Source organism: Cucurbita moschata, unplaced genomic scaffold (assembly GCF_002738365.1).
Source record: "Cucurbita moschata cultivar Rifu unplaced genomic scaffold, Cmos_1.0 Cmo_Scf00024, whole genome shotgun sequence".
Lineage (NCBI taxonomy): Eukaryota > Viridiplantae > Streptophyta > Magnoliopsida > Cucurbitales > Cucurbitaceae > Cucurbita > Cucurbita moschata.
The window spans coordinates 348,241-361,268 of NW_019268540.1; the positions used below are offsets into that span (position 1 = coordinate 348,241).

General features: G+C 37.5%; 4 protein-coding genes across 6 annotated transcripts in view; 2 read left to right on the forward strand and 2 right to left on the reverse strand.

The window, feature by feature from the left end:
- The first annotated feature begins 436 nt into the window (after nucleotides 1–436).
- Nucleotides 437–4,281, forward strand: LOC111460619 (beta-amyrin 11-oxidase-like). The gene is made up of 8 exons (XM_023103822.1): nucleotides 437–691; nucleotides 830–1,310; nucleotides 2,419–2,667; nucleotides 2,743–2,832; nucleotides 3,086–3,164; nucleotides 3,704–3,810; nucleotides 3,884–4,005; nucleotides 4,100–4,281. Exons 1-8 carry the CDS (start codon nucleotides 453–455, stop codon nucleotides 4,191–4,193), a joined length of 1,461 nt encoding a protein of 486 aa, XP_022959590.1. The 5' UTR covers nucleotides 437–452; the 3' UTR covers nucleotides 4,194–4,281.
- LOC111460620 (S-protein homolog 1-like) lies at nucleotides 4,207–4,770 on the reverse strand. Its single transcript, XM_023103823.1, has one exon. It carries the CDS (start codon nucleotides 4,724–4,726, stop codon nucleotides 4,286–4,288), a length of 441 nt encoding a protein of 146 aa, XP_022959591.1. The 5' UTR covers nucleotides 4,727–4,770; the 3' UTR covers nucleotides 4,207–4,285.
- Nucleotides 4,771–7,934: 3,164 nt separating this feature from the next.
- On the reverse strand, nucleotides 7,935–8,336 carry LOC111461135 (acanthoscurrin-1-like). The gene has a single exon (XM_023104630.1). The coding sequence runs from the start codon at nucleotides 8,334–8,336 to the stop codon at nucleotides 7,935–7,937; it is 402 nt and encodes a 133-aa protein (XP_022960398.1).
- A 4,309-nt stretch (nucleotides 8,337–12,645) lies between these two features.
- The window catches only part of LOC111461083 (B3 domain-containing transcription factor ABI3-like), a 4,513-nt gene continuing 4,130 nt past the window's right edge, over nucleotides 12,646–13,028 (forward strand). For 2 of the 3 annotated variants that reach the window (XM_023104552.1, XM_023104551.1), the window contains exon 1: nucleotides 12,703–12,835. The gene's annotated coding sequence lies outside the window, so the exon portion shown is untranslated. Of the gene's footprint in view, nucleotides 12,836–13,028 lie in introns of all 3 variants that reach the window. The other variant, XM_023104553.1, reaches the window with a different exon arrangement.

Here is a 13,028-nt window from a genome sequence, read left to right on the forward strand (position 1 = left end):
AATTCCATTTTTAAAATTTTTTTTTTTTTTTTTTTTTTTTAAGTATTGAAATTTGTGGTGTAATGTTAAAATTTGAAGTTTTAAAAGTTTTAAAAATGGTGTTAATAGTGTTAGATGAACACAACTCTCGACAATGGTATGATATTGTCCATTTTGAGCATAAGCTTTTGTGGCTTTGCTTTCGGCTTCCCCAAAATGCCTCATACGAACAGAGAGGGTATTCTTCGTTTATAAACTCAGGATCATTCCCTAAATTAGCTGGGGTGGCACTTTCATCATCCAACAAATAGAATATTATATTATATTTTTACTTATGACACCTGTAACTATTAATGAGATGGTTTAATTAACACGATCAATACAGGTGATAGCGTATGACTCAAGGAACATGTATCATCACCATAAAAACGAGTGGGTCATTTGGGTTGAGGAGTAGCACCAGAAAGAACACAATGGAAGTTGATAACATTTTGGTAGTTTTTGCAGCTATTTTAGTGTTTTATGTGCTTGTCTTTGTGTTTCTAAGGCAATTCAATGAACTAGAAAGTTTTGTTAAACTGGGAAGGAAGGTCTACCAAGCTCTCCCTCCTGGTGATATGGGATGGCCTCTTATCGGCTCTTCGCTATCGCTTTACAACACTTTTAAATCAAGCAATGATCCCAACACTTTCATCAATCATCTTATTTCCAAGTATATCTCTTCATCTCCCTATGCTTTGATTCATACGTTCATGTGATCATATATGTTATGAATAACGACTCTCCACAATGGTATGATATTGTCAGCTTTTGAAAGCCTCATACCAACAAATATAACGTGTTCATGCAGGAAGGGAAGAACTGGGATATACAGAAGCCATCTCTTTGGAAAGCCAACAATCATCGTGACAGATCCAGACATATGCCGACGCATATACTTAGATGATGAGCGGTTTGTTCCCAAATATCCAAAGGGGGCAGAGATATTTGTAGGGAGTGGGTCTGCCATGAAGATTGCTGACCACAAATCTGTGCATCGACTCATGGCAGCTCCCATTAGTGGCGCACAAGCCTTGTCTAAATATGTGGGTTATATTGAGAAGGAAGTGGTGAAATGCTTGGAAGAATGGAGCAGCATGAGCGAGCCAATTGAGTTATTGAATGAAACTAAAACTCTCTACTTTAAACTCATTTCACGTATTTTCTTGGGGGCTGAAGTAAGTGGGCCTTGCTTACAAGAACTCCAGAAATTGTTTAGAGAAATGGCTCTTGCACTCAAGTCCATTTTCCCTCTTGACTTGCCCGGGTTTGCTTACCATAGATCGCTCAAGGTACACATGTTTATTTCTCGAGCACGTTATATTGCTAGTAGATATTGTCAACTTTAACTCATTACTTATTGCTATCAGCCTCATGATTTTATGTTTGCTAGAGAGAGGTTTACACAGTGTTGCAAGAAATGTTTTCTTCTCCTCTCCGACTAATCTACGTGGGATCTCACAATCCACCCCCTTGGGGTCCAGTTTTCTCGCTGGCACATTACTTAGTGTTTGTCTGTGATACCATTTGTAACATCTCAAGCCCATTGCTTAGTAGATATTGTCAGCTTTAGTCTGTTATGTTTGGTTCGAGAGCTCAATTGATTTCAAACCTGTTGCATTAGCCACTCAAGCACATCAACATTTGTTAGAAAGAATTATTTTTAATTTCATAAATTATGGTTAATTTGATTATTCTTTTGTGAAGATTAAAGGGATCGGGAATAAATCCCGTCTACAAACGTTCGGGAGACTATAAATACCCACAGTATGTTATCTAAAATTGAGATTCGTGAAGTAATGTAATTCAGATCTCAAATTGAGACGTTTCCCTTCGAAATCCGAGTATCATATTTGTCATTTATAAGTTTCAAGAAATTCTTGAAGTAGAATTGCACCTAACTATTCAATCAAAGTCTTGATCAAGTCGATTGTGGAGTGACTCAATTTAGAACAAGGTTTCCAAATCTTGCTTCTAGATCTTCGATAAGTAATCTAATTCTAGCATTGTCTCTGGTTGATCCAAATTTCGTAAGAAGGTGTTAATTACTTTGATTCAAGAGTTCTTGCTTCAACAAAAGGTTGAGATAGTTGGGTAGAGGATTAAGATTGCCTTATCAGGAGGTATATTTCTCCTCGTTAGCGAAAAGAAGTCGATTACATTTTCGTACCTGTTGTTAAGGATATTTAGTACTAAATTATAGTTTATATTTTATCATAAGTATCCATACATTTATTGCTTTTTCCATATTCTTGTAATTTATTTGATTACAAACAGAAAATTTTCACACGCGCTATGGTTTTAGCAAATATTCTCACCTATTTCTATTCAGTCGGTAGACATCTTTAGCTCTTAACGAAAGGATACGTGTTTTTAGTGTAAAACCTAATATATTATCAGGCAATGAAAGAGGTAGAGAAGATCCTGAACAAAATGATAGAAGAGAAGAGAAGAGCAGTGGAAAAGAAGAGTGAAATGGAGGCAATGATTGAGGCGAGTGATGGGAATGGGGCAAAGTTGTTAAGTAACAATGAAATTATAGATATGCTACTCGGTGTGCTTCATGCTGGTAATCATACTGTAGCTCATGCAGCCATCTGGGTTCTTATACATATTTCAGACCACCCTCATGTTCTCCACAAGGCAAAGGTTACAATATTTAAATAATTCAATGGATTCTTTTTTTAAATATGTACATGGTTTCATGATGTTCTTGTTTTATAGGAAGAACAAGAGTTGATCATAAAAGAAAGGCCACCTACCCAAAATGGATTAAATTTTGGAGAAATTACACGAATGACGTATCTTACAAAGGTTCGTTTTTAATTGCATAATCATCTTTAATACATTTCTTATCATCTTTAGTGTTCGAGTAAATGAGTATGAACCTCGATTAAAAGGTGAAAAATTCAAATCTCTCATCTCTGTAGACTCGTTCGTTGCATATTTCGTAATCTTTTTGTTTCTACGTGTATAAATATAAAGTATAGATAGTAATACGGGGTAGAAACATAATTCAACCTATAAAGTATCGATAAATTTTTGTTTTGTTTGATAATTATTTTAGGTAATTAATGAGACGTTCAGAAGAAGTACGCTTACGTCTCCGACCTTTCGCGAGGCCAAAGCTAGTGTAAATATGAATGGTAAGTAAGAGTTTCATTTTTTATATTGTCTATTTTAGCCTATTATGTATTATCGTTAGGTTCACGATTATAAAACGAGTCTATTAGGGAGAGATTTTCATGCCCTTATAAAAAAAATTTTGTTCCCCTTTCCAACCGATGTGGGATCTCACAATCCATGTCTCTTGAGGGTCCAGCGTCCTCGATGGCACATCGCTCGATGTCTGGTTCTGATACCATTTGTAACAATTTAAGTCCACCACAAGCAGATGTTTTTCGCTTTGACCTGTTACATATCGTCGTCAGCCTCACAGTTTTAAACACCTAAAAAGAACAATATTTGCTATCGATAGGCTAGTGCCATTACAAATGGTATCAAAGTCAGGCACCAAGTAGTGTGCCAGCGAGGACGCTAAGCCTGTAAGGGGTGGACTGTGAGATCCCATATTGGTTGGTAAGGGGAACGAAACTTTCTTTATAAGGGTGGGGAAACCTCGACCCTAACACTAGCATCAAATGCTACTATTTTGAGTATCGGCTAATTATTGGTGTTTTTTTAGGGTATATTATACCAAAAGGATGGAGCATACAAATATGGAACGGAGCTGTTCATATGGACCCTCAAATATACACAAATCCACACAAATTTGATCCTTCAAGATGGGACGTAGGTCTTCAAAAACTCAATCCATTCCACGACGTAAATGAACATGAACTTAAAAGGTTAATATTACGTGCAGAATTACAAGCCAAAAGCAGGAGCCTTCATACCATTTGGAATGGGGAGGGTATACTGTCCAGGAAGCGAGCTGGTCAAGCTTGAAATTGCCATTTTACTTCACCATTTTCTCCTTAATTACACGTAAATTTTCATATCCTTATAATTTATTTGATTATAAGCAGAGAACTTTCACACACCATTTAAGTATTGATGAATTAATTTATTTGTATCGCAGGATGGAACGAGTTAATCCAAAATGTCAGCTCAATCACATGCCATCCCCTGCACCTCTCGACAACTGTCTCGTAAAAATTATCAAACATTCATAGCTCATCAGAATACCATTATCATATACTGTTTCAAGATTACATTAATAAACTCTGTAGTAATAAAAGACATTATTATTGATTGGAATGGATATTCATTCCCAGGGATGAACAAGCTCATCCTGATTGGTAGAGGCATTTTTAATGTAAACCCCATCATCTTTGCCAATCCAAACACAAGTGTGGTCGCCACATCTGGTATAAAGCCATTGATCTTTACTAGTATCATACCAATACACATCGAAAGAAGCATGCGCATTGTTTGGCTTGGTCAAGGTGCACCAGAATTCTGTGGTTTGCCACACGTTGTCTTTGAAAGTAAAGCTATATAGCGCACCAGTGGCTATGTTTTGGTCACCCATATCATCGTTTTTTGACTTACAATGCGCCAGTAGTGTCTGTCCGCCACCCAGCCCATTCACGACTTGTACGGTCCATGTCTCCAATGGCCAAGATCCCATAGCTACCGTCGAGAAGGCAACGAGGGCCAAAGTCGCTACGATCATGTTACGCAAAGACATTCTAAGATCACCCATGTTTCGGAGTTGCTTAGAAGTAAAGAAAGCTTCGGATGAGTGTGTAGGTCACTCCATTAACATATTTATATACCGAGTTTCGTCGCATTATGTTGCATGGGAATGCGTTGTAGGTTGCCTTATATTGCATGGCCAAATTTTCAAAACTTGCCTAGTTTGAAAAAACCTTCCAAATACTTTTAAAAGAATTTATTAGAAATCACTAGTAAATGAGTGGTACATGAATTAACCGAAATCACATTCCGTTCAGAATGATACTGATGATAAGATGACTAATAACGACTTAAAAAAAATGAAAGTTACTATCTATACCAACAAGTTACACGTTAAATTAAATAAATATTGGTTAAATAATATTATATTGATACAAATGATCCTTTTAATTTAGTTTATATGGGATTATTTATATATTTAACGAATATCAAAAACATAAATTTTGATGAAATTTTTTAAGATAAGGATCAAATGATTAAAAGATATAAAATATTATACTCATTTGTTAAAAATTAATTAAAGTTTTTGGAAGTAATATAAATTTGAAGGTCGACGCTTTAAATTTTACTCCATACTACGTGACATGGAATTTGGTTGAACTGCTTGCCAAATTACCACAAACATTCCAAATATGAAATAAACATTCCAAATATGAAATTAATTAAGTCTACCGTTAATAAATATTATCCATTTTGGCCCATTACATATCATTATTAGTCTCACAGTTTTAAAACATGTCTGCAAAAAGGAGGTTTACACACTCTTATAAGAAATGCCTTGTTTCCATCTCCATAATCTCACAATTCGGAGGTTAGTGTCCTCGCTGGCACGCTTCTCGGTGTCTAGCTCTGGTATATTTGTAACAACTCAAACCCACCATTAGTAAATTTTATCGTTTTTGGATTTTTCCTTCTGAGCTTCTACTTGAGGTTTTAGAACATGTTGTTCTAGCAAGGACACTGGATCCCCAATAGAAGGTGGATAGTGAGATCCTGCATTGATGGAAGGTTCAAAGAAGATAATATCTACTAACAATGGATGGATTTGGAACGGTTACCTTGTACTCATACCTACAATAATTGGTTGAATAATTTGGAAGGTAGAAATGGGTGGTGGGTAAGCAAAAATAAGTAGTGAAGGTGGTAGCTGGTTGGTGTTCATAGAGAGGTCTGATATATTCATATCAGTCATTCAATGTTTGGAGGCAACTCTGACACTATCTTCCGTAGTGGCATACATAAGTTTTAAAGGCACTCTTCAATTTGCCAGCTTACCCAACCATACGTACAATTGTTAGTTCATCTTTTTTAATGCATTGCTTTCTTTTATATCTCTTATTACTCCAAATTAAAAGCTCCCATGCAGAGCTTGTTCAACGCACCATTTAACGCCCACTCTTTCACCAGCTGTCCCCCCCACTCTTACTTCAAACCTTAATTATAACCCATTTATAATTCAGTTTAGAAGAAACAGAGAGATGAAATCTGTGACACCCGAGTAAAGAAAGAGTATATGAATGAACGGAAACCACGTTTGAATGACTTAAAAGATTGAAAGTCACTACCTATGCCAACAAGGTGTACATTCTTTTTCGGTGGCTCAATCATAGGAGCTAGAAAAACCGTCTATGTTGGGTGACTCAATCATAGGAAGTTCATGGTTAAGCGTGTTTTTCTTAGAACAATCTATGTTGGGTGGCCTCTTAAAAATTTCCTTAAGAATGCTTGAAAGACTTTGGTATGTGGGGGTAGTTTGTTAGTTATGTAAGCTGATGCTTATTTATAGCTTAGTGAACGGTTTTAAGCTAGGTAAAAAGTTATGGACGGCTATATATGGTAAATAGTTATATATATATATATAGTAAATAGTTATATTTGATAAAGCTGTATATGGTAAGCTGAACTATATATATATATATATATTTTGAACTAGAGCTTTGAAAATATACTTTTAGTATTCTCTTCTGTACATGTCATCAATATAAATATTTAGTCAATATTCTTCTTGCATTTTCTCTATCTTGTTCTTTGTGTTCATCTAGATCGAGTGTATGCGTTGTTGTGCGATCCTAACACAGTCTTCACTTTTAGAAGTGAAAAGTAACGTGGCTATGTCATAAGAGAATGTCGGGGTCATTAGATGTCAAATCAAGATTTTGAATCCTGATTCGAATCCTGGATATGGATTGTTACATAATGGTGCTTATCAACGAACAACAAGACTCGTGTGTCTCGTATTTATGGCCTCTTGTGAAATTCCGATTATGGCCATCCCCTTACCAAACATTTTCCATGCTTTCATTTCTTCCAAGGCTAAGCTATGGGAATTGGTAAGGCACTATGTCCTACAACTTAGGGCAAAGCTTATCAAGAATGGCACTCTTTTAATGAGCTACACCTAACTTTTGAGGGCACCTCTTAAATTAGGGTCATCTAATGAAAGAATCCAATGGCCATTCTTTGGGGCCTTAAAAAATCTGCCCTTTTAGCTTTTGCTTTTGAAAATAAAAAATCAAGTTGGTTAATGACCCGAATTCTTGTAGGTAGGGGACATTAAAAATATTTGAATATAATTAATATGTGACATATATTTTCATGTATATAAATTATTACTATAGTTTATAATTTAACCTCTCATTAATTAGTTTTAAAACAATTATTCACTACTTTCCTTATTAATTACGCATTAATTAACATTTAATATTTATTTACATACGTAAGTGGGATTAACCAATTTAAAAAAATATATTATTTTATAACTTGCCCCTCCAAAATATTTTCATACTAAGATATTATTTTATGGTAATTTAAATATAAATATTATTTTCCATCACCCTCTATATATATATATATATATATATATATATATATATATATATAAATTTGTAATAAAAAAAAAAAAGAGGATTATTTTTTATTTTGCATGAAGTTAAAGGTGGTGCAATATCATGCATTATATAAATAAATATATAGAAATTAATTAAAAAAAAAGGAATTAGTAGAGAAAGATGTTTGTATTACACTGAAAGTGAACAACAAAACATAATCACAGACATAAAATCTTAATTAGAAAAAAACAGACACAGCCAATCTTATAAGCTCACTAAATAACAACTCGACCACTACATGTCTTGACACGATTTTAAACAAATTAAAACTTTTTCAAACTGCAATAACTTTTGAGTAGAAATCCAACATAACTAAATAGCTTATTCTCATGGAAGCCCAGAGCCGCCACCACCACCAACACCACCGCCAAGTCCTCCGCCGAGACCGCCGCCAACTGTACCACCGAGACCGCCACCGAGGTTACCACCTCCCATGGTTCCTCCAAGGCCACCGCCACCAAGACCACCACCGAGACCAGCGCCTCCACCGCCTCCAAATCCACCGAGTCCACCAATTCCTCCACCAATACCACCAGGGCCAGTTCCTCCAACGGCACCGCCAAGGCCGCCAAATGGGAGGCCGTTGCTGCCGATGCCGGAGTAGCCACCGAGTCCTCCGTATGTTAGGAAGTTCTTTTGGTCAGTAAAGGTGGCGTCCTTGGGCGTGGGTCTAGCTAGGGCGTGAGTGGCTAGAAGAGCCAGGAGCATAGCCATAAACAATTTGGCCATTTTGTGCTTCTTCTTCTACGTAGTATAACACTTACACTTACACTTGTGTTTGTGTGTGTGTTGTTGGCCAATGGAGGTGCGAGGTGTGGGTTTTAAAGGGCAGAGGGCGTTGAGGGACAGTTGGGAGAAGTAAATGAGTTTAAATGCTGAGGCAGGGCCTGACTGTGTGAATTTACCAACCGGGTTTGGTTGCATGCTTTTAATGATCACCTTCTCCACATTTTTGGAGGACTTTTCAGGTTGTTACTGAGCTGTTGCTGGGGATTGGTCCAGTTTCCTGCATCAACTCATCTCGAGGACAACAAATTTTCGTTATTTTTGTTTATAGACGGTGTTGTGTTCGGGCTTCCCTTCAAAGTTTTAAGATTTTAAAACGCGTCTGTTAGGGAGAGAAATGCATCTCATAATTCACTCCTCTTAGGGGTACACCAAACGCGTCTGTTAGGTAGAGGGATGTATTCTCATAATCCACTCCCTTAAGGGCACATTGCCTGGTGCCTGGCTAAAACGCATGCGTTAGAGAGAGGAATGCGTCTCTCAATCCAACCCTCTTAGGGGCACACTATCTAGTGTCTGGCTAAAACGCGTCTGTTAGAGAGAGGGATGCATCTCATAATCCACCTCCTTGAGGGCACACTGTCTGGTGCCTGTCTAAAACGAGACTGTTAGAGAGAGGGATGCATCTCATAATCCACCCCCTTGAGGGCACACTGCCTGGTGCCTAGCTAAGAGGAATGCATCTCACAATCCACCACCCTTGGGGGCACATCGCCCAATGCCTAGTTAAAACGCATTTGTTAGGAGAGAGAGATGCATCTCATAATCCACCCCTTAAGGGCACACTACCTAGTGCCGGGCTAAAACGAGTCCGTTAGAGAGAGGAATTCATCTCATAATCTACCCACTTAGGGGCACACCGCCAGGTGCTTAGCTAAAACGCGTCTATTAGGGAGAGAAATGCATCTAACAATCCATCCCCTTAGGGGTAGCGTTCTTGTTAGCACACTGTCCGATGCCTGGCTCTGGAGTTTTCATTGGCACACCGCTCGATGACTAGCTTTGATACAATTTATAACAACCCAAGTCCACTGCTAGCAAATATTATACTTCTTGAGCTTCCCCTCGAGATTTTTAAACGCATCTGTTAGGAATGGGCTTCCACACCCATACAAGGAATGCTTCGTTCTCTTCTCCAACCACGGTAGGATGTCACATTAGTCCATGAACTTATGCTTCAACAAAAAGGCTAGGATACATACAGATGCACCATGATAAGTCCTATTGTTTATGCCTTGTCAATTGTGTGAAAACTAACTCTAAATCAATTCAATCAAGCGAAACTAAACCAAACTTAATAGATAAAACATCAAGAACAAGAGATAATATTAGAATTAGAGCAACCATGGCAAGCTTCATGTCCTCATCATCAGTAACTCTCCCAAAGCTTAATGGTGCTAGATCTGTTCGTGTACGCAGCCCATGGAGTTCTAAAGCCTTAATCTCTCTCAGACCAAGACATGTTAGTTTTCATATCCAAAACTCAAATTAATCACTCTTAACAGAATAAATTGTAATGCAAATGGAAATGCAGCCAAGTTCACAGGATAATAATGCTACAATAGCTGATACACCTGCTGAAGGTGTGAACCAAGTCGCTGAAAAGGCGGCTGAGGAAGTCAAAGACAAGGCTGTCTCAGCCGCCCACGAGGTTATCCGCTAAACACCACTGACTAACTTATTTGATGGTTTTTATTACGCAGCGGGCCAAAGCGAACAATATTTGCTAGTGGTAGACTTGGGCTATACAAATGGTATCCGAACTAATACGGGCCAGTGTGCCAATGAGGATGCTAGACCCTAAGGGGTGAACTGTAAGATCTCATATTGGTTGGAGAGAGGAACGAAATAAGGGTGTGGAAACATGTTCCTAGTAGGCACATTTTAAAATCGTTGGGCTGATGACGATACGCAATGGGCCAAAGCAGAGAATATCGACTAACGGTGGACTTGAGTTGTGACAAACAATATCAGAGCCAGACACGGGACAGTGTGCCAACGAAGACGTCAGAGCTCTAATGAGATGGATTGTGAGATCCCACATCGGTTGGAGAAGGGAACGAAACACTCCTTATTACGAAAATGGATTGTTCAATTAGAGAAGGGCAATCCTTATAAAGGGGTAGATTGTGAGATCCCACGTAACTGTGTTAGTTTGAATGTATCAGATTTCATAGATTCCAACTCATGTTAGACCTAGAATCTCCGTTAGATGTTAGTATTATGATCATGCAGCCGTGCAAGGAATACTTAATTAAGTAATATTCAAAGGGTATATAAGTAATTATTATTTTTGTTTTCTTTTAATTTTCAATAATAACAAAAAAAAGAATGGGAATGACGAGAATAAAACAAAGTAAGGGTGGCCCACAGACACGTGTGAAAAAAGAATAAAAACAAAACTAAATTAACTTCCCACAGCAAACCCAAGGGGTAAGGGTACTTGAGATCCACGCAAGCAATTTGACCTTGACTTTCAGTGCTTACACGTGGCGGATGAAAGAAGAAGTGAAACTGAAAAACCAATGTGATTGGTGGAACCTTGCATGTCGTGAGGACGTGGCGCAAAAATTAAGAGCGGCGACGAATCATACGAAACGACGTGTCGTTTTCTCGAAGAATTTTTAAACCATATAGAGAGAGTGTGTACGGATGGAGGTCTAAGGTATGGGGAAACTTTATTATTTTATTGCAAAATTCAATTCAAAAAATCTAATTTAAATAATAAAAATAAAAATTAATGTAATTAAAATTATAGGAATTCGTGAAATTATTTTTCTCCAAAGGGTTATTATCCTATTTTATGTTTTGCATCCAAATCTATAAATAACCATTAATTAATATTTTTGGGATAAGATCAAATTACATCGGGACTTCCTAAATTGATTAAGGTAGTTCACTACATCACCGACTTATCCATTCCCAATTTCTGATGCAAAATATAATGCAATAAAAACATTATTATATAAATAAATGTTGGTCACATTTTCTTAAATAAAAATCAAGAAAGTAAAAATTATAAGAGTTTAGATCTTACTGGTCCGAAAGCATGATGGAGAGCAACAAAAGTCAACAAGATCGCTCGTCTGATACCAACGAGTAAAATCTCTTTACACTTCAAGACCTCGTAGTTACAACAAGGAGTGTGCTAAACCTTTAGTATGAGTCGAAACGGTAGTATTCATCGCTTTAGGTATTAGCACTATCGCTTTTAACTTGAATGATATTTGTAACTATCAAAATTCACCCCTAGTAAATGTTGTCCGTTTTGGCTCGTTACGTATCGCCATTAGTTTCATGGTTTTAAAACGCGTTTGTTAGGAAAATGTGTCCACACCGTTATAAGGAATGTTTTGTTCCCCTCTCTAACAACCGATGTGAGATTTCACAATCCACCTACTTGGGGGCTAGCGTCCTCATGACACACTGCTCGATGTGTGGCCTCTCATACCATTGTAGCAGTCTAAACCTACCGCTCGCAGATGTTGTCTACTTTGGCCCGTTACATATTGTTGTTAGCCTCACGGTTTTAAAATGCGTGCTAGGGAGAGGTTTTCGTATTGTTACAAGGAATGTTTCGTTACCCTCTTCAACCGATGTCTAGCTCTAATACCATTATAGCAGCCCAAACCCACCACTCGCAGATGTTATCTACTTTGGCTCGTTACGTATAACTGTTAGCCTCACAGTTTTAAAATACGTCAGCTAGAGAAAGGTTTTCATATCTTTACAAGGAATGTTTCGTTACCCTCTTCAACCAACGTGGGATTTCACAATCTGGGAACCCAACGTCTTCATTGGCACACTACCCTATTATACAATTTTCAACCGATGTAGAATCTCACAATCTACTCCTTAGTGGCCAGCGTCCTCGCTAGCACACCGCTTGATGACTGACTCTGATATCATTTGTAACAGCTCAAACCCACCACTAACTAATATTATTCTCTTTGGCTCGTTACATATCATCATCACTCTCACAGCTTTAAAACGTGTCTATAGTTATAAGGTATGCTTGGTTCTACTCTTCCACCACTAACGCGGGATCTCACCGTTTCAATAAGTCAAGGTCATGTAATTAATAAATGGGGTGATGAACAAATTCAAGGAATAGTAATTATATCCTCTAAAAATCAGATTGGAGGCGCCACATGAAAGGTAACAAATAACAAATAAAAACCACATTCATTTTTCCATGTCCTGAAGCGCACCGCTAATGGGCACCATTCAGATGTGAAGTAGCACCGTTCGTACCCTCCATTCAAATTCAAACGTTTGTGATACTCAAATTTGCACAAACTCCGGAGTCTGCTTCCCAAACTAAACCCACCATCTCTCTCTTTCCTCCATTTAAAACCCTCGAGTTAACACAAGTTTCCACTAAAACACTCAAAACTTTCTGGATCAAACCACACCTTCTCCAAGATTTGGCTCAGCTCCATGTGGGTACCTCTCTCCTGTTCTTCATGTTCTTCATGTTCTTCATGTTCTTCATTCATGTTCTTCATGTTCTTCATCTCTAATATCAAAAACAAAAGAATCTTGACAAAGATGGGTTTTCCAGATGCTTTTCTGTTGCTTACTTAATAAAAAACAAAACCCTTTTTTTTTTTTTTTTTTTTTTTTTTTTTTTTT